Genomic DNA, 26,848 nt, shown 5'->3' with positions numbered 1-26,848 from the left:
TGAGAAGGTCAGCAAATTTTCAGTAATAGTGTTCTGTGACAGTTTTATATTTTTGTCTGATTTTGTAAGCAAGTAGTCTTTAAGTGAAGTGAAACTTGGGGGTACACAAGACAAATCAGACTCCTTAAAGGGATACAGTAGTCTGGAAAGGTTGAGAGCCACTGCCCCAGAGCTTGGGCTGCAGCCAGAGCCTGAACATTTACAATGTAATTAAACAGACCCTTAGCCCAGGCCTGCATAACATACGGGCTGCATGCGGCCTGCATGGGCTCACTGTGCAGCCCACGGGGGGTGTGTGTGTGTGTGTGAGTAGGCAAGCGGCGGGTGAGGGAGGGGGGCTGAGGAGGCGAGCTGGCGGGCAGTGGTGGGGGGGCAGATGAGCCGGTGGCTGGCCCCAGCTCTCCAGCAGAGGAGAGCTGGGGCGGGGGGACGTGAGGAGGGCCACCCGCGCTGCAGCAGGTAACCTGGGGGTGGGCATGCAGGGGAACCGCTCCCCGTCCCAGCTCACCTCCGCTCCGCCTCCACCTCCACGGGCCTGAGCACGAAGCCGCCGTTTGCTTCTCAGTCCTTCCAGGCTTCCTGTGCGAACAGCTGATTTGCAGGAAGCGGGGGGAGGCTGCGAGCTCGGCCTGACCGGTGCTCCAGGTGCTGCCTGGCGGTGGCGTGGCTCAACTCCAGCCGAGCAGCGTGGCTGTAGTGCCACCAGCCACCTCCAGGCAGCGGTAAGGGGGTGGGTGGGGGTTGGATAGTGGGCAGGGAGTTCGGGAGGTGGATAGGGGTGGGGGCGGTCAGCGGGGGGGTAACAGGGGCGTTGAATGAGGGCCAGGGTCCCGGGGGGGCCGTCAGGAATGAGAGGAGGGGTTGGATGGGGTGGCGGGTGGCAGTCAGGGGACAGGGAAGGGGGGTGGATGGGGAGGAGTCCCGGGGGGGGGGCGTCCAGGAATGCGGGGGGTTGGATGGGGCAGGAGTCCCAGGGGTCGGGGGTGGGTCACGACCCCCTTGTGGGGTGAGGAGGGAACCAGTTGTTAAGATTTTGGCAGCTCATCACTGGCCAGGGGGTGGGAGGCTGAGGAGACGAGCGGGTGGGCAGTCATGGGGGTGAGTATGCGAGCTGGGAGGGGGCTGAGAAGGCGAGTGGGGGGGCAGGTGACCCGGGGGAGTGGGGGGTCTGAGGAGGCGAGCGGGTGGGCATTGGCGGGGGGGCAAGTGAGCCGCGGGGGGTGGGAGGCTGAGGAGGCGAGTGGGCAGGTGAGCTGGCAGCAGGGGAGGGGGGCTGAGGAGACGAGCTATGAGTCGGTGGCTGACCTGTTCTACTGATCTGGTCTGGCTTCCATCCCCTCTCCAAGGGTTGCAGCTGTCTGGAAGTGCCTGCCTTCCATGCCTTCCTCATTCACACCTCATTCATTCAACAGGGCAATTGATTACAAAGTGGGGGGAAGATCTTATTGTACTTCTAGCAAGAAGACATTTTTCTTTTACCTTAATTATACTACCTTAGGGGCCCGCTATAACATATTACCAAGGTTCAATACAGCTGTTTCAGTGGGGCGGCGCTGGGGAAGGAGGGTTTGTTTCGGGCGGGGCGGGGCTGGGCTGCGCCTGGGGGGTTGTTTTCGCGGGGGGGGGTTGTGTTTCGGGGGGGAGCTGGGCGGCACTGGGAGGGGGGGTTGGCGGGGCTGGGGTGTTTCAGCCCTCGGCTGTTTTCTTCGGAGTAATATGTCCCTCGCCGCTTTACGAGTTGTGCAGGCCTGCCTTAGCCTGAACCCAGTGAGCTCGAGTGAGCTGGCATGGGCCAGCTGAGGTGGTCTGACTGCACTGTAGACATACCTTCAGGTTCTTGCTACAATGCTAAAAATAGCAGCATAGACATTCCCACTCTGGCTGGAGCCTGGGCTCTGAAACCCACCAAAGCAGATTGGTCTCAGAGCCCAGTCTCCAGCACTAAATTTAGTCCCATAGTGCATGTCCGAGTCAATTGACCCAAGCTCTGACAGTCGTTGCTGTGAAGTTTTTAGTTTTGTTATTTTAGTGTTGAAGTACTCTCAGCTGAGATCAGGCCCCATTGTGGTAGGCGTATGTTTGTAGAGACACACCTCACAGATCTGAGGAAGAGCTCTTGTCTTCATCACCAACAAAAGTTGGTCCTAAAAGATATTCCCTTACTCACCTTGTTTGTGCGTCTCTCTCACTTACACACACAGTTATTACTAATTAAGATTTTTTAAGAACATAAGAACGGCCGTACTGGGTCAGACCAAAGGTCCATCTAGCCCAGTATCTGTCTATGACAGTGGCCAATGCCAGGTGCCCCAGAGGGAGTGAACCTAACAGGCAATGATCAAGTGATCACTCTCCTGCCATCCATCTCCATCCTCTGACAAACAGAGGCTAGGGACACCATTCCTTACCCATCCTGGCTAATAGCCATTTATGGACTTAACCACCGTGGTGTCCTTCCGGGAGTTCTGGCTGGCCTGGTGAGGGCAGAGGTGCACCTTTCCCTCGGTGCGGCAGTGGTAGGATGTGGGGAAGGTGCGCGCCTGGCTCTTCTGCCGTGACTACACCCTGGGCGCCAGCCGACGGAGGGATGCAGCGATAGAGCAGTTGGAACGGGAGATCTTAGAGCTGGAGAGGCGTCAGGCCTCCAGCCCCAAGGATCCTTCCCTCTGCGGAGTGTGCCGGGAGAAGTGGGAGGAGCTCCAGGCCCTCGAGGACCATTGGGCCCGGAGTGCCTTTGTTAGATCCCTCATCCGCCTCCTTCGGGAGATGGATCGTGGCTCCTGCTTCTTCTATGTCCTGGAGAAAAAGAGGGGGGCCAAGAAGCACATCACCTGCCTCCTGGCAGAGGACAGCACCCCCCTCATAGATCTGGCGGAGATGTGCGGGAGGGCCAGGGCCTTCTATGCAGGCCTTTTCTCCCCAGATCTGACCAATCCTAACGCTTGCAGTGTGCTCTGGGATGGACTCTCGATGGTCAGCGCAGGTGACCAAGACCGGCTAGAGCTGCCTCTCCCTCTGGCTGAGTTCTCGGAAGCCCTCCACTGCATGCCTACCAATAAATCTCTGGGCGTGGACGGGCTGACCGTGAAGTTCTACTGCATGTTCTGGGACGTCCTCGGCCCAGACCTAGTCACTATCTGGGCTGAGTCCTTGCAGAGCGGGGTCCTCCCTCTTTTGTGCAGGCGAACCATGCTCGCCTTGTTGCCGAGGAAAGGGGACCTCTGCGAGTTACGGAATTGGCGTCCCATCTTGCTCCACAGCACAGACTACAAAATTGTAGCCAAGGCCACCTTGCTGTGGCTAGGGTCCATGCTGGCAGATGTGGTCCACCCAGACCAGACTTATGCCGTCCCAGGCTGCACCATATTCGATTATCTGGTCCGGGACCTCTTGGAGCTCAGGTATAGGGATGGTCTGTCGTTCGCCCTCCTGTCCCTGGATCAGGAGAAGATGTTCGACAGGGTGGACCACGGGTATCTCCTGAGCACTCTGCAAGCGTTTGGCTTTGGACCCCAGTTTGTGGGTTTTCTCCAGGTGCTATACACTTCTGCAGAGTGTCTGGTCAGGCTCAACTGGATCCTGACCGAACTGGTCAGCTTTGGGTGAGGAGTATGGCAGGGCTGCCCCCTCTCGGGCCAGCTGTACACTCTGGCGATTGAGCCCTTCCTCTGCCTCCTCTGCAGAGGTTGACGGGGTTGGTGCTGCTAGAGCTGAAGCTGCGGCTGGTCCTGTCGGTGTACGCCGACAACGTGCTCCTCATGATCCAGGACCCGGGCGACTTGGCATGGGTGGAGGCTTGCCAGGCCGTCTACTTGGCAGCCTCCTCCGCCCGGGTCAACTGGGTCAAGAGCTCTGGCCAGATGGTTGGGGACGGGTGGCAGGCGAGCTCCCTCCCACCTGTGCTTCAGGCTCTATCTTGGCGTTTACCTTTCTGCCACGCATCCGTCTCTGCCAGAAAACTGGTATGGTTTAACGGGCAGGGTGACGAAGTGGCTCTGGAAATGAACAGGACTACTCTGGTGCCTCTCCCTCCAAGGGAGGGCACTGGTGCTCAATCAACTAGTCCTGTCCATGCTCTGGTACCGACTCAACACCCTGGCCCTGGCCCCAGGCTTCCTGGCCCACCTATGGACGGTGATTCTGGAGTTTTTTTTGCCAGGACTGCACTGGGTCCCTGCAGGGGTGCTCCACCTGCCCCTGGAGGAGGGAGGGCAGGGTCTGAAGTGTCTACACACTCAGGTCCATGTCTTCCGCCTCCAGGCCCTGCAGAGGCTCCTTAATGGTGCAGATAGTCCGGCGTGGAGAGTACTGGCGCACGCCTTCCTGCGCTACTTCCAAGGGCTCCGATACGACTGGCAGCTCCTTTATCTCAATCCGAGGGGTCTTCCGCGAGACCTCTCTGGGCTGCTGGTCTTCTGCCAGGACCTCCTCTGGACCTGGAAGCTGTTCTCAGCGACCAGGTTCGTGGTGGCCACTGAGGGGGCAGATCTCCTCGCGGAGCCCCTGCTACACAACCCCCAGCTCTGTGTGCAGGTGGCAGAGTCCCCCGCGGTGCGCCAGAGGTTGGTCCTGGCAGAAGTCACCAGAGTCAGAGACCTCCTGGACTATCACCAGGGAGACTGGCTGGATCCCCTGACGCTTGCTCAGCGCATGGGGCTCTCCAGGCTTTGTACCCCCCGGCGCGTACTTCAGGAGGTGTGGGCCGCTTTGGTGCCCGCTGCTCGGGCCTACTTCAGCCGGGTCCTGTGAGAGGGCACTCCCTGCCCACCTTCCACCCCAGGCCCTCTGGACCTTTTCATCGGGCCCCTACCCCGTGGACCCAACCGGCCCCCCCTCCCCTTCACCATGAGCCAGCTGCACGACTTGCAGCCGGTTCATTTCCAGATTGCACCAAGGAAACACCTATATGCGCTCGTGCTCCACACCCTTCACTTGCTCACCCTCACGTCCCGCCCCGCCACAAAGTGGCAGGACCTCCTGCCACCTCTAGACTGTGAGGAGCCACGATGGGCCAGCCTATACTCTGCCCTGGTCCCGAGTGCCCGCCGGGGATATCAGTTGGTGGCTCCTTCATGGGGCTGTGAGCACGGGTGTGTACTTGGCGTGGTTTACCCCCGTCCCGGACATCTGGCCCTTCTGTGGCATGAGGGAGACCCTGGCGCATGTTTACTTGGAGTGCGCCAGGTTGCAGCCCCTATTCCGGCTCCTCACAAATATTTTGTTATGCTTCTGGCTGCACTTTTCCCCTCACTTCCTTATCTATGCACTCCCCATCTGTGGCCCCACAAAGCCACGGGACCTCTTGGTCAACCTCCTTCTGGCCCTGGCTAAAACGGCCATCTATAAAACCAGGGAGAGGAGGTTGGCCGATGAGGTCTCCTGTGACTGTGGGGCCTATTTCCGATCCTCCATCCGCTCACGCATCTGGGCAGTGTTCCTCTGGGCAGTGTCCGCTGGCTCCCTTGACACCTTCGAGGAGCAGTGGGCGCTCTCCAGGGTTCTCTGCTTGGTGTCTGGGGGGTGGGGGTGTGTCCTTTAGAATCCTGTATGTTGCAGATGGATTCACCTAAACAAAATAAGTCAATGCAGTTATTTAATTATTATTACCATAATTGAATGCATTACTCATTACATTCACTGACACTCAGTACTACTTTACAGGTGAAATTGTAAAAGGAAGATTTACCTATTTCAGCTATTTGTTTTTTATCACAACTGCATCTAAAATAATAGCACCATAGAGTAACAACTATATTTTTTGCTCAAACATGAGAATTCAAGAATAGTCCAGAAGGAAGACGGGCAGTCCTTAAGAAAGAAGCATGAAATAAAAAAGTTTACCAACCTGAAGATCCTGCACGTTCAGACATGTTCCTTTCATCATCTTCAACACAGCTTCCTCCTGAGAAGGAACATATCTCATAATGTTGTTTCATTCGGGCAACCAGGCCTTGCATTCCTTTGTTGCACTGTTTGCATTTTGCACGCATGCCTGTCCTACCCACAGGTAGAGGAACTTCATTAAAATATTCCCCAACTGGGTCTCTTTTACGGACTGCTCCCATTATAGGTTTTCCCTTCTAGTGAGAGAACGGTATGGTAGATCTCAAAACAATGAAGGCTACACTCAGAAAGACCTCAAGACTTCTGGACTGTGCTGCTCAACGAGTTTCACTTTTGTTTCTACTGCTTGTTCCTCCCTTCTCACATTTATCTCCAGACTTCTTCTCCTTGTCCAGATCTATTCCGCCCCCAATAATCTTCTATTCCTTGAATTTTTTAGAACTGCAAAACTAAGCATTTCTGCTGGTATCTTCTAGACTGAGCACCAAGTCCCATTGGGTAGATAGAAAGATTAACCTAATAATCTATACAGAAGCCTGTGGATCCCCATAAAATTGGGTCCCTAATCCATGAACTATTGGAACTCATTTACAAAACTTTTCTTAAACATTACATGAATATATTGTCTTATACTATAGAATTAGAATTTATAATCCCTATTCCATGATGAGATACCTTTGAGCTACAACGTATCTTAATTAAAACTATGTTTAGATAGGTTTTTTCTTCAAAAAGGATTTTATCAAAAAAATCCGATTGTTTTGATGTTTTAAAAAAAATAGCTCAGTGGTTTGAGCATTGGCCTGGAAAACTCAGGGTTGTGAGTTCAATCCTTGAGGGGGCCACTTAGCAATCTGAGGTAAAATCAGTACTTGGTCCTGCTAGTGAAGGTAGCGGGGGCTGGGCTTGATGACCTTTTGGGGTCCCTTCCAGTTCTGTAGGTATAGGTATATCCTTGGATTCCTTAACTCACCAACAGATGGCAGCTAACAGTCACAAAAGAGCATCTCAGCCTTGTTTTTACAGCAGTGCAGAGAGCAGAAGTCTTTGAATTTCCCATTGCTTATGGAGGACGGGATTGTAGAATATGCCATTTTACCAGCACAGTAGGTTTATTGATGGAAAAGCTGTGGAAACATGAAGATGTGGTATCTGTGAATTAGAAAGGTAAGGAAAACTACAGGAAAATGTGGTGCTGCCACACAATTCAGAGGTTTCTGTGCAGTGCTGCAGACAACAGTGTATTGTAAAACAGATTACCTCGAGTCCCTTGGGATCTCCCTGAATCTGTTGTATTTTACAACAATTTCCAGTGTGAAAAGTAAAGGTAATGCAGAGTTGGATATTGGGCAGCATTTGATTAGGGGGCCTACTGGGACAAGGTACAGATAACGGGTGTGACAATCCCAGAGTCCTACACCTAAGGGCCAGGGCACCAGTCTCTTAGCAGCCCAGCTCGAATAAATCGCACTAAGAAACACTTCCCATATCATGTATTATTGCCTGACTGCAAATATATTTGCCCATGTTGAAATGTATAGACTGCCGGTCAGGGAAATAATCCACTTCCTTCCTTTCCTGACCAAGCAAGGGACGCACCCCACCCATGTACTTATTCACCATACCAATACTGACTTGGGTGGGGTGCGTGCCCGAGATCATTTATCCACTGACGTCTTAAAAACTCCCGCACCCCAATCTGAGTCTGTCCTGGTTATGTACTATGTATATATGTTATGAACCTTGTAACCGATACTTGTAATCCCTTATAACCCAAGCCTGACCCCATATGTACTATACCTTCCTTCTTAACTTGTATAAATTTGATTTTAAACATTAACTTTAATAAAATTTTTAAATCTGTTCTGTGATGAACAATTTATATAATTGAAGGCCTTGTTGTTTTATTTCTCTTCTAGCCTGCTCTAGTAACACCACTGTTCTTTGATTTTCCATAGAAGAAAGGGGACTGCTTTTTCTCTTCCCAATGTTGTGGTGAGGGTTTTTTGGTGGGGAAGGGAGGTAACAGAGCAAAATTCATTTTTGAGCAGAGGGAGAATGGAGCAAAGTCATTAAGTGTGAGTGTTCATTAGTACTAAGTACGTGCATGAGCAATAATCTAAATATGCATCTATTAAGTGGTTACCTTTCAACTCATCAGTAGTCATCAGTCATCTTTTAAGAACTAAAGACGGCTGAAGTTGTTTCATAAGTGACACTGTACTTTGTTGCTAGTTTAAGTGCTTATGCTGCTGTAATCATTTACAATGGTTTAAAGCATTAGGGCCTCTCCAGCTTTTGAGGTGGCTTATGTTTTTTATCATTGTAAAGATTTTTTTAACTACAAAGAAAATCAAGGTCCTGATCCAAAGCCTTTCTAGACTTCTGCCTGGGGTGACATGCTGTTATCTGCCTGTGGTTACTGACAGAGGTTTAATAATGTGTTGTGCAGGCACAAAATATATTCAGATCCAGTCAAGTCAGTAATTTATAAATCTTCCTTGGCATCCAGAGAGCCCTAAAAGGGGCATGGTTCCTTTCATATGGGAAGTGTCTCTGGTGCAGAAAGTAATCCTGAGGGGGCCTGCGTTGTATCTCTCTCAGATAGTGTGAATAGAATAGCCTTTCCAGTAACAGGAGGTGAGCTGCTTACGGCAGAACACAGATGGGGATCTTTTGTTTAATGAACAAGTGCCGGTTTTCATTTTTCCAGGGTTGTGTGTGTGTGTGTATGTGAACCCACCAATAAATAAACTACAAGGCCTGTAACAGCACCTTCCGGTTTTGGGGCAGAAGATGTTCCAGAAGTGCAATATTAAATGAGGGTGAGACTAAGGACCTCGTTTGAGATTCTGGTGGACAGTTGCCCTCCTCACAGGCATCCCAGTTATTTCTAGATAGTCTAATATACAAGGATTGGACAAATGCTGTATTGGTCAATCAAAGAAGACTTAAAAGCTCTGGTGAGAGGATTGACGTGCTTTGATGCAACTTTGGTGCTGTACGCAAGCGGTACCATTCCATAGTTTGGGTGAATGAGTCTTTTTTTCCCTGAGCATCCATCAGAGTAAATAAAGACAAATGTTCATTATATCAAACATTTCATTTTATAGGAAAAGCGCTTTTCTGATATGTGATTGAAGGGAAGTTTCCCAGTGCTGTTTTGGTGCAGTTCAGCTTGGGGAAGGATAGTTTGAGTCCTGAGTGGCTGCCCTTGCTATGTTTTCTGTGATCATAGAATCATAGAATCTCAGGGTTGGAAGGGACCTCAGGAGGTCATCTAGTCCAACCCCCTGCTCAAAGCAGGACCAAACCCAACTAAATCATCCCAGCCAGGGCTTTGTCAAGCCTGACCTTAAAAACCTCTAAGGAAGGAGATTCCACCACCTCCCTAGGGAACCCATTCCAGTGCTTTACCACACTCCTAGTGAAAAAGTTTTTCCTAATATCCAAACTAAACCTCTCCCACTGCAACTTGAGACCATTACTCCTTGTTCTGTCATCTTCTACCACTGAGAACAGTCTAGATCCATCCTCTTTGGAACCCCCTTTCAGGTAGTTGAAAGCAGCTATCAAATCCCCCCTCATTCTTCTCTTCTGCAGACTAAACAATCCCAGTTCCCTCAGCCTCTCCTCATAAGTCATGTGCTCCAGCCCCCTAATCATTTTTGTTGCCCTCCGCTGGACTTTCTCCAATTTATCCACATCCTTCTTGTAGTGTGGGGCCCAAAACTGGACACAGTACTCCAAATGAGGCCTCACCAGCGCTGAGTAGAGGGGAATGATCACATCCCTCGATCTGCTGGAAATGCCCCTACTTATACAACCCAAAATGCCATTAGCCTTCTTGGCAATAAGGGCACACTGTTGACTCATATTCAGCTTTTCGTCCGCCGTAACTCCGAGGTCCTTTTCTGCAGAACTGCTGCCCAGCCATTCGGTCCCTAGTCTGTAGCAGTGCATGGGATTCTTCCGTCCTAAGTGCAGGACTCTGCACTTGTCCTTGTTGAACCTCATCATATTTCTTTTGGCCCAATCCTCTAATTTGTCTAGGTCCCTCTGTATCCTATCCCTACCCTCCAGCGTATCAACCACTCCTCCCAGTTTAGTGTCATCTGCAAACTTGCTAAGGGTGCAGTCCACACCATCCTCCAGATCGTTAATGAAGATATTGAATAAAACCAGCCCCAGCACCGACCCTTGGGGCACTCCACTTGATACCGGCTGCCAACTAGACATGGAACCATTGATCACTACCCGTTGAGCCCGACCGTCTAGCCAGTTTTCTATCCACCTTACCGTCCATTCATCCAGCCCATACTTATTTAACTTGCTGGCAAGAATACTGTGGGAAACTGTATCAAAAGCTTTGCTAAAGTCCAGAAATAGCACATCCACTGCTTTCCCCTCATCCACAGAGCCGGTTATCTCATCATAGAAGGCAATTAGATTAGTCAGGCATGACTTGCCCTTGGTGAATCCGTGCTGACTGTTCCTGATCACTTTCCCCTCCTTTAAGTGGTTCAGAATTGATTCCTTGAGGACCTGTTCCATGATTTTTCCAGGGACTGAGGTGAGACTGACTGGCCTGTAGTTCCCTGAATCTTCCTTCTTCCCTTTTTTTAAAGATGGGCACTACATTAGCCTTTTTCCAGTCATCCGGGACCTCCCCCGATCGCCATGATTTTTCAAAGATAATGGCCAATGGCTCTGCAATCTCATCGGCCAACTCCTTTAGCACCCTCGGATGCAGCGCATCCGGCCCCATGGACTTGTGCTCGTCCAGCTTTTCTAAATAGTCCCGAACTACTTCTTTCCCCACAGAGAGCTGGTGACCTCCTCCCCATACCGTGCTGCAGAGTGCAGCTGTCTGGGAGCTGACCTTGTCGGTGAAGACAGAGGCAAGAAAAGCATTGAGTACACTAGCTTTCTCCACATCCTCTGTCACTAGGTTCCCTCCCTCATTCAGCAAGGGGCCCACACTTTGCTTGACTTTCTTCTTGTTGCTAACATACCTGAAGAAACCCTTCTTGTTACTCCTAACATCTCCGGCTAGCTGCAACTCCAAGTGTGATTTGGCCTTCCTAATTTCACTCCTGTATGCCTGAGCAATACTTTTATACTCCTCCCTGGTTATTTGTCCAATCTTCCACTTCTTATAAGCTGTTTTTTTGTGTTTAAGACGAGCAAGGATTTCACTGTTGAGCCAAGCTGGTCGCCTGCCATATTTACTTTTCTTCCTACACATCGGGATGGTTTGTTCCTGCAACCTCAATAAGGTTTCTTTAAAATACAGCCAGCTTTCCTCGACTCCTTTCCCTGTCATGTTATTCTCCCAGGGGACCTTGCCCATCAGTTCCCTGACGGAGTCGAAGTCTGCTTTTCTGAAGTCCAGGGTCTTTGTTCTACTGCTCTCCTTTCTTCCTTGTGTCAGGATCCTGAACTCGACGATCTCATGGTCACTGCCTCCCAGGTTCCCATCCACTATTGCTTCCTCTACTATTTCTTCCCTGTTTGTGAGCAGCAGGTCAAGAAGAGCTTTTCCCCTAGTTGGTTCCTCCAGCATTTGCACCAGGAAATTGTCCCCTACACTTTCCAGAAACTTCCTGGATTGTCTGTGCACCGCTGTATTGCTCTCCCAGCAGATATCGGGGTGATTAAAGTCACCCATGAGAACCAGGGCCTGTGATCTAGCAACTTCTGTTAGTTGCTGGAAGAAAGCCTCGTCCACCTCATCCCCCTGGTCCGGTGGTCTGTAGCAGACTCCCACCACGACATTACCCTTGTTGTTCATACTTCTAAATTTAGAAGTATGAACAACTTCTGGTTTTTCTGCAGTTTCATACTGGAGCTCTGAGCAGTCATACTGCTCTCTTACATACAACGCAACTCCCCCACCTTTTCTGCCCTGCCTATCCTTCCTGAACAGTTTATATCCATCCATGACAGTACTCCAATCATGTGAGTTATCCCACCAAGTCTCTGTTATTCCAGTTACATCGTAATTCCTTGACTGTGCCAGGGCTTCTAGTTCACCCTGCGTGTTCCCCAGGCTTCTTGCATTTGTGTATAGGCACTTAAGATAACTCGCTGATCGTCCCGCTTTCTCGGTCTGAGACAGGAGTCCTCCCCTCTTGCAGTCTCCTGCTTGTGCTTCCTCCCGGAATCCCACTTCCCCACTTACCTCAGGGCTTTGGTCTCCTTCCCCCGGTGAACCTAGTTTAAAGCCCTCCTCACTAGGTTAGCCAGCCTGCTTGCAAAGATGCTCTTCCCTCTCTTCGTGAGGTGGAGCCCGTCTCTGCCTAGCAATCCTTCTTCTTGGAAGACCATCCCATGGTCAAAGAATCCAAACCCTTCTCTCCGACACCATCTGCGTAGCCATTCGTTGATTTCCACGTTTCGACGGTCTCTACCCTGGCCTTTTCCTGCCACAGGGAGGATAGACGAGAACACCACTTGCGCCTCAAACTCCTTTATCCTTCTTCCCAGAGCCACGTAGTCTGCAGTGATACGCTCAAGGTCATTCTTGGCAGTATCATTGGTGCCAACGTGGAGAAGCAGGAAGGGGTAGCGATCTGAGGGGTTGATGAGTCTCGGCAGTCTCTCCGTCACATCGTGAATCCTAGCCCCTGGCAAGCAGCCCACCTCTCGGTTTTCCCGGTCAGGGGGGCAGATAGATGACTCAGTCCCCTTGAGGAGAGAGTCCCCGACCACCACCACCCTCCTCCTCCTCCTCTTGGGCGTGGTGGTCGTGGAACCCCCATCCCTAGGACGGTGCATCTCTTGCCTTCCAATCAGTGGAGTCTCCTTCTGCTCTGTTCCCTCAGGTGTATCATCCACTCCACTCTCTGCACTAGTACCTGCGGAGAGAACATGAAAACGGTTGCTCACCTGCATCTGTGTTTCTGGTACATGGATGTTTCTGGTACTCTTTCCCCTTCTGGAAGTCACATGCCGCCAATTATCCTCGCTGGCCTTCTGTCCCCGCTGCGTAGCCTGCTCTGAATCTTCAGAACATTGTGCCCGCTGAAGCTGATCCTGACGTCTATCCAGGAAATCCTCATTTTCTTTTATGGAACGCAGGGTTGTTATTCGTTTCTCCAGACCTTGAATCTTCTCTTCCAAGATGGAGATCAGCTTGCACTTTGTACAGACAAAGTCGCTTCTATCCTGTGGAAGGAAGACAAACATGGCACATCCTGTGCAGGTCACAACGGCAGATCGCTCAGCATCCATGGTCTCTTCGTTCTAAGAGCTCTTTCCAGGTGAACTCCCAGGCAAACTCCTTCTGTTTGCCTCTCTGCTGTTTGCTGACAGAATGCTCTTCACGTTCAGCATACAGCACTGAATTTTCATGAATGTCTATTGCTAGATAGATAAAGGCATAGTGATATTAGAAGCAAAGGCTTTAGCTGAGGTCAGCATTTTAGTGATTTCTCTCTGTGGGAGAGCAGTAAATAACCCTAGATTGTAGAGATGGGACTGAAATTGAGGTCACAGTCTAATATCCAAGGGCTCTCTTCCTTTTGGTGTTTACTTATGTCAGGCTACATATTCCATAGCAGGCCTAGACATTTCATAAAGTAGGTGTGAAATAAATACTAGGAATAGAAAGCTTCTGTTGAAAAATGCAGTGGCTTCCTTATTTTAATATTATTAAAACAGTTTGCTACAATAACATTTAGCTCCATGTAGTGTTTCTGTCACTGGACTTGCAAGGCAATTAAATCTAATACCATTCTTTCCAGAGGTAAACCTCTTGGGAGCATCATGAGTGGTGTTCTGAAATCTGTAATACAGGTCCTTTGTAAAGACTTAAACAGTAAATAACAGGGAATGCAGAATCTAGTATAAGTGTTTGTAACCCAGTGAGTTTGAGGATATAGCTCCTTGGTAGCATATACATTTGATGCTTTAATATGTTATATACAGCTATGGGTGTTCTACAAGCAAATTGTTTGTGTTGTCAAGTTTATGAATTGCACTGCTGTTTTTACACAATTTCATAGTTCAGTAGCCTCTGCTAACATTGGCAAGACCATGTGAGCCATAGGCTGCTGTTCTGTTTAGATGCGTTTGCCAAAGTTATTTAGTAAAGAGGCAACAGCCTTGAACTTCTAGACAAGGGGGATCCAGGGAAGGCGACTGCATTTCCCTGTTGGCAAAATGGGGATGTTGTCTGTCTGTTTCCATAGTAAGCTTACTACAGTTGAACCACAGAACAAGGGAAAGACCCACAGTACTAGTAGGTCGCCATGCAGTCAGACCAGCTTTTTTTCATGTTTATTAATAAATATACACCTGTACAGTATTACGGGGGCATCTTAGCAGATGAGGTTAAGTTAGGCTTGCATTGTAGTTCATTCACCTAAGATTGTGTTGAAATTTACATTTAAGATAGGACTAAAATCTTTTTTTTTATGATTTTCAGTTTTAATTTTGAAAATACATTCACCCTTCATGGACCAGTTGAATTTTTTTATAATTCAGGAAAGCACATGTGCTTAAATCCCATTGGAGTCAGTGGAATATAAGCCTCTGCTTAAGTGCTTTCTGGAAATGGGGTCTTAACTTCAGCAGAGGAGATACTTTAAAATGACCCCCTTTAAAGAAACTTATGTTGGGGTGACATCATTTGCAGGGGTGGGGGGCTCTCTTCAGGTACACAACCACAATTTCTGAAGGCCCAAATATTCTCACATGCACACATCTTCATTACTGCTTTGAATAATCTACATTTGAAGAATTTATGTTGTAATTAAGAAAATGTATTAATGATTATTGTATCTAAGTATAATATTAGTCCAGGCCATGTCAAAAGCTCAGGTCTTTCTTAAGCATTGTAATTGTGATATCAGAGATAATCAGTCATCGTTCTTCCCTAGTTATTTTGCATGCTGCAGTTACATTGGTTGAAATGAGTCAGAAAGCTCTCATGGACATGTGGTACAGTCCTCATCTGCATGAGGGAGGCGGAGGCAGCAGAATATTCCCACACAGTAGCAGAGTAATCACAGGCACACAAGGACTCCTGCAGCAAGGGGTAGGTGGCAGAATTATCACACCCACATGGAACACATGTGGCAGCATTGTCTCCTGTGGTGGTAGAACTTTTGATCAAAGTGGGATGGGAGGGAAAATAATGGGGCTAAAGAAACCCCTGCAGCTCCTTCGCCTCCCTCCCCCAAACACACACACCAAGGAGGCTATGCAAAGGGGGAGCATGGAGAGACAGCCAACTGCTTCTGGAAAATGGCCTGTGGAGCTCTAATTTCTCACATTCCTGTCAGTTGTAGTCAAGGTCACCTTGTTTTCTCCTCCTGTTGCACCTTTCCTGGGGGGAGGGATAGCTCAGTGGTTTGAGCATTGGCCTGCTAAACCCAGGGTTGTGAGTTCAATCCTTGAGGGGGCCATTTAGGGATCTGGGGCAAAAATTGGTCCTGCTAGTGAAGGCAGGGGGCTGGACTTGATGACCTTTCAAGGTCCCTTCCAGTTCTAGGAGATTGGTACATCTCCAGTTATTACCTTTCCAGGCCCAGGCTGGAGTGGTGAGGAAATCAGGGTGGTGTCTCATCATTTTCCTCTCTTCTTTTCCAGCCTTTTTCAGGTTGTGGACTCTGTTCCTTTAAGAGAGGTTACCTGTGGAGGAAAGGGCTGGGCAAACACAGCCATCCGATTCTTTCTGCTTGTAGCTTTGTTTTTTAAATAAACCCTGATGGGTCTGTTAGTGATTCTGATCCTTGCTAATTTACAAAGCAAGGGCGAGGGAAATATTGAGTGCAGCCAACCTCCCTTGCAGAAAGAAACTGTAGGAAGTGAATCATCACTTTGGGGGGAGGGATAGCTCAGTGGTTTGAGCATTTACCTGCTAAACCTAGGGTTGTGAGTTCAATCCTTGAGGGGGCCATTTAGGGAACTGGGGTAAAATCTGTCAGGGGATTGGTCATGCTTTGAGCAGCAGGTTGGACTAGATGACCTTCTGAGGTCCCTTTCAACCATAATCTATGATTCTGTAGATTCAAAATTTGACCTACCTCCCCAGGTGCAGGAAGCATCCAGGATCACCAGCTAATACTCCCCCAGTAAAGCAGAGACTTCAACTTTTCTTTCAATGTATGTAGAGGTGGAACAGTGCAGAGTGTACAGGATCCAGAACACAGAGGTTGATGGATTGAAATAATCTTCTGTTATCTGCTGCCTCCTTTTCTTTTGGTGGAAGACAAAACAGAGCTTAGAGAAAATGCTGAGCTTGTTTGCAAGGGTTGAGAGGGGCAAGACACAAATCGCTTTGTGAGGTCACTGACTCAGCTCCTCTAACTGACTGGGCTGACATCAGGGTGCAGTACTTAGTCAGGTGGTTCCCACACTGCCCATAATTGATTTCTTTCTGGTTTTCCTGTTGCTCAAGATACTCAACAACTACTGCATACAAATTTTGGATGGAGAAAACTTTATCTTCCAAAGAATTTTTCTCCTAGAAATGCACTGTGCTACCCTGGAGAATTGGGTGTTTCCTTGCATGCAGTTAAATGTGGTTTATTTGGTTTTCACATGAAAGCTTCTGCCTTGGAGACAGGGAGGAAGGGACAATCAGCCCGTCAGGTAGGAACCATGCAAGTACTTCGTTTTTGCCTGATGGTATTTTTCGCCGGACGAAGTTGAGGCTTTACACACAACTTGATGGTATTTCTCTTTTTGTCTCGATGTAATGTGATAACTTTTGAAAACTACATTTGATCAGTTTCAGGACATGTTCTAGGTATCAGTGGGCAGAACCCTGTTGATTTTGGTGAAAGTTGGAAAATGATAAAAATCTCATTTCCACTAAAATCACCCCTTGGTCATTCAGGATACAAGCACAAGGCAGTGACCTCACAGAAGCCTATGTCAGAGGAGTAGAGTCACTCTGAATAAAAGGATGAGGCAGTGACTTATGGGTTAGGGTTCGTGGGCCCCTAATTCCACTTTAGCCATTCTCACCCTAGCTGGGCCTATAAGGCTGTAACCTAGTAGAATCACTATGGGTTCTGTGGGTAGTGTGTCTTTAGTTACCTTCAACATTCTTTTTACTTTCCTCCAAAATACTATTATTTTAGGGCATACCCACCATGGGTGCAGAAGGGTCCTATTACTCCTCTACCTCTCCAACATTTATGACTCGTTTTCAGGGGATTCTTTTCTTTTCTGGTGCTGATTATTTTTTTTTTTTGCTGGTGTTTGTCCTATTCATCCTGTCTGCTATTTACTGCTTAATGACTTGAAAATGTAGACAAAGATTTAAACCATTTTGTTGCTATCTTCTACTTTTAGTGTGAAGATAATAACTCTAACAGCTGGAAGGACAGGACCGAAATAGCACTCGAACCTTGTTTGAAAAGAGAAGTAGATGTCAGATATCTCCAGTGGTTAACTGGCAGGCTGCAGTTCCAGTGGCGGAGTTTGCATGTTGACCATCAGGAGCAATGTAAACTCTTGCATAAGGTAAAAATTCTTCTGACTCACAGTAGAATTGTTTATTATTAATGCCCTACCAGTAAATCCCAGGTCTGTAATTAACATTGGTTCACTAGTTTTGTACAGTGTTTTTATCTACTCCTGTAAATACAAATATATCCCTCTTCAACTCTATGCAAAATCCTGATAAAACTGATGGATTATGTACCATGGCCACAAGGTTATAATCTTTGAGTGGCTCTCTCTTGCAGCTTGGCATATTCACCATCCTCCCCACCAAGATAGGTTCCCTCTGTATTTATCAGAACATGTCTGAGCTTGTTCTTCATGTCCTGCTAATTGGGAGCTGCTTGGCCAGGACAGAAGTGCAGGTTACTCAAACAGACGTGCAGAAATGTAATGCAAGATGTCCACCTCTCAGTTTTTTATTCAAAGTGTTGGACACAACTTCAGCATCAAAAGTAGCAACAATTGGAAAATTAAATACAATCCCCCTCTTCTTAAAATAGTAATGAAAGTCTGAATTAAACCAGGAAAGCTAAAGCAATTCAAAATCACAGAGAGGCAGTAGCCTCTGCACAGTCAAGGTTGCAGGTTATTTTCCATTTTAAGCTTGATTCTGGCATGCTCACCTGAAATTTGCAAACAGCTTTGAGCATCATTGCCTGTATGGGTAGAAGGGAAGTCTCAGAGCCACAACTCCCAGTTGGGAGCATTGATGGCCATGGAAGGAAAAATAAATATCTAAAAATACTTTCACTAGTGAAAGACCCTTTTCATATGCTTGGCTAACTGAAATAGAGCCACTGGGAACCTCCATAAAGTCTCTGAGGCTATAAATGAGCCTGAGAAATTGCAGCCCAAAGGGAAGCTTTTATGAGAAAGTTCTGAAAGTCAGAACAAGAGGATTTGAATGAAGATGCCTTCTCAGCTCTAATGACTATATATGGCACTACAATCATAAGACTTTAATGAGTTTTTATTTTGTTTTTTTAAATGAATTTATCACTGGTGGAAGGTGCCTGACTGAAAACCTGGAGACTGAAGTCCTTCATGTAGCATTGATTAGGTACTGCATGTGCAGCAGGAAAGAACGTTTACTACACACTGCCCATTGTAAGTGTGGCTCAATCCTGACCTGGAACGAAAGAGGGCAGTTTGTGCTTCATGGCTGATTCAAGTCCTTGAGCTCTGTGCTGAGGTCCACAACAATGGTGCCACTTACAAAGGTGTCTTCATGGTGTGGAACTGGAATGGGACTGTCATTTGCCCCTCCCCCCCTCCCCCCCCCCCGGAACTGCAGGATCAAATTTGGATCTGCAAATCAAGCTGTTGTGTTTTGTTTTGTTTTTGTTTTGTTTTGTTGCAGCACCACCCCCAACAGAGATTGTGCTTGGGTCTCAAGAGAATAACTCTTGTTGATATGCAAGTCAGAAGAGAATCCAACTGATTCTTTCACCATCATAAAGGGCTCTGCACAGCTGGTGACAGTAAAGTAACTGATGCTACACTAGCATATGGGTGATCTGCGACTCATAGCAGCAAATATCTCCAGTGGCCAGTAACGGGACACTAGATAGGGAGGGCTCTGAGTTACTACAGAGAAATATTTCCCAGTTGTCTGTTTCACCCACATGCTCAGGGTGTAACTGATCACCGTCTTTAGGGTTGGGAAGGAATTTTCCCCTGGGTTAGATTGATAGAGACCAGGGTTTTTTTTGCCTTCCTCTGCAGCATGGGGCACGGGTCACTTGCAGTGTAAATGGTGGATTCTCTGTAACTTGGTGTTTAAATCATGATTTGAGGACTTCAGTAACTCAGACAGAGTTTATGGGCCTATTATAGGAGTGGATGGGTGAGGTTTTGTGCCCTGCAGTGTGCAGGAGGTCAGACCTGATGATCACGATGGTCCCTTCTGAACTTAAAGTCTATGAGTCTATGATTTCACGGCCAGATATAAATCTAAGGTCCCTGGGGACAGAAGTACATATTTTTGAAGATGATAGGCCAATTTCTGCTCTCTGATATGTGTACAGAGCTGCTGTTAAAGCTGCATGCAAGTAAGGATGGATTTGAGCCCTAGTATTCAGTACATAACCATTAACGATATTATATGTGCTCTGATACCTAGGCACTACAGTGTGAGTTAAGTGCAGAGTAGCAATAACAGTGCGCTGTGTTCTGGATAATTGAAAGATAAAGTTCTAGATGCCTGGTAACAGTGCTCTATTACATATATATAAATGCTTAGTAGTTAAACATGGTCACAAAAAACACTATATATGCACAAAAGGGGCAAGTTGCAGCTGCTGTGTGTACCATGATTGTATATTTCCTGACCCCTCTGGATGCAGAAATATGTCATACCATTGCATTAATATAGTTTTTATCATCTAAAATAAGCTGCCATCTATCAAAAGGTTGAGGTTTTTGAGGTATTCCATTTGAAAATTCAGCTGACCTAATATGATTTGTATATGAGATCTTACTGTTCTGGTATGGTATGTGTCATAACAGATAGTTAAGGGTTAACCAGCTCAGTAACCTGATGAACACCTGACCAGAGGACCAATCAGGGGACAAGATAATTTCAAATCTCTGTGTTCCTTGTTGGGTCTTTGTTCTCTTTTTGGATCTAAGAGAGAGGCCAGACATATTCTTCAAGTTCTCCAAGTTTCCTGAAGTATTTTCTTCTATTCAGTCTAGTGAGTATTAGAAAGGCGGACTAGTCTTATAATTTGATTTCTACATTTGCAATTGTGTGTTTGCTGAAGAAATATCTTTATTTCTGTTTGCTGTTACTTTGATTCTTCTGAGAAAGGAGGCTGGGGAGAGCCTCTCCAGGTTTATAAGTTAGACCCTGTATTTTTCCATCCTGGTATTACAGAGATAGGGTACTTTCTTTCTTTCGTTTTAATAAAATCTTTTCTTTTTAGAACTTGATTGATTTCTTCCTTGTTTGGATTTTCAGGGGAAAGGGAGTGGGGAAAAGTGAATCCCTCTTTGTTTTGATTCAAGGAATTTGAATCCAGGTATCTCTCCTAAGCACTAGGAGAGGGGAGTGGGGAAATGGGTTGTTTCCCTTTGTGTTGAGATTCAAGTTTGAATCTGTGTTCCCCAGGGAGAGTTTTGGGGGAACAGGGAGTGTGTCAGACACTTAAAACTTGACTGGTGGCAGCAAGAACCAGATCTAAACTAGGATTTTAGTTTAGAGGAGTCCATGCAGGTCCCCATCTTGTGAACGCTAAAGTTCGAAGTGGGGAATAAACCTATGACAGTATGAAACCACAAACACCACATGCAAAGGGGTGTAATGTTTTTTGTTGTACTGACAGATTTTCAGAATGATGGCTCTATAAAATTATAATTATTGCTTTTACTCACTGTGTTTAGTAACTTATGAGGATATATATCTTGAATATGGAACAGAATTTATTACGGCTGATAATGATCTATAGGTTTAGCAAACTAGTGGCAACTTTCTACAGATTTCAGTATGTTAACTCAAACTGGTTCTGAAAGGCTAGTCTCTGTGTTTGGAGTGTCATTAAACAGACTCTGGGTATGCACTTTAAGTTCATTCTGGTTTTTGAGAAACTAGTAATTCTGACAGTATTCTGCATGTTAGGTATAGGAAATATTGCTGGAAACCAGAATATGGCTAAAGCAGGAAAGGACTTTTTAAGTATGTCCATTGTAAATTTATATGGAATTGTTTTTAAAACTGATTTTTTTTTGTTTTTGTGCCAGAAGAAATATCAGAATTTTCCTGAATTTCAGGAAAACATGATGATTCTTCATTTGGTATTGTGAGGTATCTCTGTATCTGGTAAAAGGCTAGGACAGAAATTGCTATTGAATGGGAAGAGGAGCAAGTTGTGATCACAGAGGTAAATTCTGTTAATTCAATGAGGTGTCAGATCATGGATTTACAAAATTGGGCACCTGCTCGGAATATAACCGTGTCTATTTATACACCAGTGTGAGAAAGTTAAGATATAAACTTGGTAAATTAGAATGCCTGGCACTCAACCCTATGCTGCTTCAGCTTTCTTGCTGTTTTTATCCATGCTAGATAGATTAAAGCTAGCATGCATTTGTCTACCTGAGCTGCAGTCACACACTTTGGATTTCAGTATAGACAGACCTTTAGAGAGGAAATGTGGTATCTCATAATTAGGGCCCTACCAAATTCAGGGTCCATTTTGGTCAGTTTCACAACCAGATGCTTTTAAAATTAGTCAGTTTCATGTTTTCAGATGTTTATATCTGAAATTTCATGGTGGTGTAACTGGGGGAGTCCCAACCCAAAGGGTAAGGGTGGGAAGGTCACAAGGCTATTGTAGGGATGCCACTTTTCCATTTGCCTTGCTGCTGGCAGCGGTACTGCCTTCAGAACTGGGCAGCTAGAGAGGAAGGCTGCTGGCTTGGTGACCAGCTTTAAAGCCAGTGCCACTGCCAGCAGAAGCAGAGAAGTGAGGGTCACAGGGTAGGAGGGGTGGGTTACCATAGGTCCCATTTTCCTGACAGTCTCCCGCCCCATTGGGGGGATGACAGCTAGAGCCCCCAGCCTTCCCGTGTTGGGGTAGGCGACAGTTTGAGCCGTGGAGCTGCCTGCAGCTGGAGGAGATCCCAGAGGTGGGTGTGACCTGCCCCAAGAGCAGCCCCTGCAGGGAAAGAGGAAGTAATCTCCCTTGCCATCCCCAGAGGACTAGCAACTGGAGCCCTGTGCAGGGTTGTAGATTAGATTTCACGGTCTGTGACACGTTTTTCATGGCTGTGAATTTGTTACAACCCTACTCATAATACAAGGACAAAGGGAAGTGAGCAAAACTGAAAGGAGTAATGTTGCACATTATTAAGGACAGAAAGGGTTATGATCATCTAGTCTGACCTCCTGTATAATACAGGCTATGGAATTACATCAGACCATTCCTGCATCAATCCCAATAACTGGATGAGCTAGAGCATCTTTTATAAGGATACATCCAATCTAGATTTAAAGACTTCAAGTGATATAGAATCCACCATATCCGTAGGTAAATATTCCAATAGTTAATTACCCTCACCGTTTTGAAAAATAGTGCCTTCTTTTTAGTCTGAATTTTTCTGGGTTCAGCTTCCAGCCACTGGATCTTGTTCTGCCTTTGTCGGTTAGATTAAAGACCCCTCTATTGTCAGATATTTTCTCTCCATGTAGGTTCTTCTTGATAAAGATTAAGTCCCCTCTTCCACTCCTCTTGGATAAACGAAATAGATTGAGCTTCTTTACTCTATCACTGTAAGGCAGATTTTTCTAGACCTTCAATCAAGCCCTAAACCTGATGAAAGGAAATACTTTTTCACATATGCTGCACAATTAGCCTGTGGAAATTCTTACCACAAATTATTGAGGTCAAAAGCCTAGCAGGATTCAAGAAAGGTTTGGACATTTATACAGATTAGACCACAAGACTATTTAGTTATAATAGTAAATATTTAAAAGAAGTGTACTGAAAGGGTTATATAAACCTTCATGCTTCAGAGCATAAACCAGCTTCAACCAAAGGAACTTTCCCTTGTGGACAAGTTCTCACATAACTGCATTTGCAGAACTTCTTGTATCTTCTGCTGAAAGATGTGGTGCTAGCTACTGTCAGAGGATGCTGGGCTGGGTAGACCTGGCCTCATTTGGTCTGGCAGTTCCTGTGGCAGCACATGTTCCCCACATGCTTTCAGCAGAGAGCTTGGAACCTTCTGAAACGCAGCGCTCATTGGAGCAAGGTTATATGAAGAGCTACTTTTTTTGCCACTCCAGCCCATTTTTTTTCACTAGCAGCTTAAAAACGACTCTGAGTCCCCCAACATTAATTTATTTTTCTTGCAATTGTTTCGTGATTTTGGGCTTTAGTAGTATGGAGTTATAGTGTGTTAAAAAAGGAGGCTTATGGTAGTGTATTTTATATGTAATGCCTGGCATTGTGCCCTCTTATGGGATTCATCTTGTTCTGTGGCCCTGTGTGGTGTTGGTCTGTTACCTCCCCAAGAAGGTGTTAGCCTGGAAGGCAGAGTTTAAATACGAAGTCTGCTATGGCAGCAAAATGTCTATTTTAGGCAAATGTGTGCCCTGTTGCTGATGCCTCTTGGAGGGGCTCTTCTAAATCCTGTTTAATCTGTGTGCCCTTCCGCCCAAGAGCCCAGGAAAACTGTCTTTAGGCTTTCATGATGAAGGAATTACTTTGACCCTTTACAATGGTACCAATGGTAGGTCCATTCCAATCAAGTACTCTGGCTTGGTTGAAGACCCTGATGTCCTTCATGTCGCTGTGTCCTAAGATCTCTTTGATGTGAGTTTTGACTGATGAGAGGTCAGATCTGAATCCTAGTTCCAGAAAGCCTAAGGATTCGGCGCCATAATACATCAGGATGGAGGAGAGTCCAGAACTGAATAAAGGGAAGGAAGCAGCAGCAACATGATTTAGAGTGAGAGAAATGCATTTGGAGCTGTTTCTTTTTAAAAAAAACTTCCGCACAGACCTGTGTGTTGTGCCAGAGGATTGCCACCAGAAGTGAGTTTTGAAAAAGGAATTTCAGAATCATGTTAAGTTTCAAGGAGACAGGATAATTAATCATCGATTTAAAATATTTGTCAGTCCCTAAGTGCATGATAATAGTAATATTAGAAAAAGGGAAGAAAAGCAACTAACATTCTCATGTCATGTGGACAGAAATATTAATGATATGTGAAAGATTGTATGACAAATGTGCACTAGTATTTTGTCTGACAGCTGCAGTTATTACAGTAACAAAGGGATCAGCATTGAATAGAAGGAATTGCTTTTTATTGTTCCCCTGATTCACTTGGGAAGATTCTTCCCCATGTAATTGATGATGAGATCATCAAAACAGCTGGGGCAAGTTTCTGGCAGCATCAGTAAAGAGCTAGTTATGATTTACAGCAAAGATTTAATACACCTAATGGCATTTTCTGCATTAAGGGAAGAGATCAGAAGCTATACATTGTGTATAGCGCTAACAGGTATGTGTGTAAATGTGTTAATAACTTTTTAATGCTTTACAAATATTTTAGGTGAATTCTGTTATGGAGTAAAAGTATTAACCCCTGAAACACCTTGGGAAGCGAAGCCCTCTGACTTTAAACCAGGCAGCAACAGTGGAAACTTCCGCATGCCACCCAGCTAACACTGCTGACATAGTGAGACCATTTTATGAGTAAGAAGGTTGTTCACTCCCCAGGGTCATTCAGCCTTGGTTTCTAGGACACTGTCACAAACAGGGCCGATTCAGCAAATGGCAATTGTGTGTGCACCTGTGTGTCGGGAATTGGATCATGACCACCAATTCACTTCATGCAAGCCGCCAAGGAGCCTTCAGATAGTACCAATTTTCAGTCATTAACGACCTGGTCTGTTTATATTTATTTGTATCTGTTTATCTAATTTTGTCTGTTTCAGATTCATTCTTACACTAGTGGCTGTCATATGGACCAGACCATCGGTCACTTCTCTGTCACAGAAACCGATCTCATTAGACAACCAGATAGCTACAAACAGGTAATGCTGTGGTACTCGATCATGTTTAGTACTCTGATGCTCCACAGCCCTTATACACATACTGGTCTACATTCCACAGAAAAATAGTCTGTTTCTATCATATTTTCATCTTTAACTGCCATGCTGGATTGCCCATTTTTAGATGCTGAGCTTCCAGCATCAGACAGCTCTGGGAATTCCTCTTGTTCTAAGTTATAGGCATTCTGAGATAGTGGAAATTAAGCATGGAAGTCTTTCCCCACGCAACTGATCAGCTGCCTGTACATGAACAAATGAGGACAGGGCAGGGCAAAAATTATAATGAAAATCTCCAGATCACTTTATTAACAAATATGGGAGTAGGTGACTACAGTCATTTTCTATCCGTGACTTCTGTGTTTCTAGGACATTTGTGGGCCCGGGGAAGTCCCGTCTATAATAAATGGAGGCTTTGGTTTTGTTACTCATTGCTGTAACTGGTTCAGAACGACAATAAGTATGTTCTAAGGATAATCTGATATGAAGCTTTTTAACACCTTGAATGTCCCTTTCATTATCCTATCACAAACTTGCATATGTAGGAAGTCCTGGTGAAGGCTGATGCTCTGTACTTTCAAGGGACCTAAAATTTGTCCAGTCTCTGCAAAGTCTGTGTAATTCTTTGTGTCTCTCCTTCCTCTTCAAAACAAAGGTTTCAGTGTAACTGCAAAAAGCCAGCTGCCTAGTACTTTTGAGGAGCTCTTCAGTAACAAACTAGTGTGCAGTTGCCAGAGCAGAACTGTTTCAAATATCAAATTTCCAACTGGCTGTTATAAGCAGTGAGCAAAATAATGATCTCTGAAAATTAACAGAAATACCTTTTGTCACACTGTCTGGAGTGGCTCACGACCGTGAGTGCCTACCTCGGGACAGACTGTCCAAAGAAAGGCAGACATCCCAAACTGGTGACATGTTCTATAATTAGATTTCACCAAGCCAGTATCAAATGTGAACTCCTGGGTCACTGTAACAGTCTTACCATGGAATCATAGACAATCCTCTTTCACAATCCAGTCTGTCTTGCCACCCAGGCAAGCTGGACTATGTGATAAATGGTCACTTACACCAACAAACACAAATATTCCAGGCTACACCCAGTCCCAAGAGACCAGTCACTGACCCCGGTCGATTTACATCCTAGATCTCACACCAAAGACAATGCTTGTAGCCAATTCTGTTGTAAACTAACTAAAGGCTTATTATCTAGGAAAAAAATGAGAGTTTTTAGAGGTTAAAGCAGGTAAAATATATGTACATGTGAGTAACAGTTTATAATTGCAAATGGTAGCAGAGATGTAGTAATCTGCTAGGTTCCCAAAAGTGTCTCAGGGCTACCCAGAATAATCTTGATCTCCACCTTCTTGTTTAGTTATTCTCCCCTGTTGGAATCCAAACAGTCCAGAGACGATGAACTTTTCTTTGTGTCAACAAATTGACAGTTTGGCTACCCACATGGGCTCTTTCTTCGATGGCAGAGAGAGTGGAATGCATGTAGAGTCTTTGATCTCTGATCATCACATATAATGACCACTTGCTTTGAAATGTACAAGATTTGGGATTTTCCTGTTAAAGTTTTCATTCACATTACACAAGGCTTCTTTCTCTTAGGAAGAGTTATTTAGTTACAGGGGTATATACAATCTAGATGTTCTTCTTCGAGTGATTGCTCATATCCATTCCAGTTAGGTGTGTGCGCGCCGCGTGCACGTTCGTCTGAAGATTTTTACCCTAGCAACCCCAGTGGGTCGGCTGAGCGCCCCCTGGAGTGGCGCCATAACGGCACCGCATATATAGCTCAGCCGACCCACCCGACCCTCAGTTCCTTCTTACCGCCCGTGTCGGTCGTTGGAACAGTGGAGTGCAGCTTGTCTGACCTCTGCTTCCCTAGCTTCCTCATAGTTTTTCTCTGTAAAGTTTGTACATAGTTAATATCTTAGCTTAGGTTTTCTTGTTTTTGATAGTTTAAATCAGTTTAGTGT

At 46.2% G+C, this 26,848-nt stretch overlaps 1 protein-coding gene across 2 annotated transcripts in view; it reads left to right on the top strand.

Moving 5' to 3' along the window:
- Window positions 1-26,848, top strand: part of TEDC1 (tubulin epsilon and delta complex 1) — a 206,893-nt gene that overhangs the window by 35,541 nt on the left and 144,504 nt on the right. For both annotated transcript variants that reach the window (XM_039485274.1, XM_039485272.1), the window contains exons 4-5: window positions 17,155-17,325; window positions 24,753-24,851. In XM_039485274.1, the coding sequence (XP_039341208.1) occupies window positions 17,155-17,325; window positions 24,753-24,851 (270 nt within the window). The remainder of the gene's footprint in view (window positions 1-17,154; window positions 17,326-24,752; window positions 24,852-26,848) is intronic.

Source organism: Mauremys reevesii, linkage group 8 (genome assembly GCF_016161935.1).
Source record: "Mauremys reevesii isolate NIE-2019 linkage group 8, ASM1616193v1, whole genome shotgun sequence".
Classification (NCBI taxonomy): Eukaryota; Metazoa; Chordata; order Testudines; family Geoemydidae; genus Mauremys; species Mauremys reevesii.
Note: the sequence above shows the minus strand (reverse complement) of the source record. Positions and strands in the feature narration are given on the sequence as shown.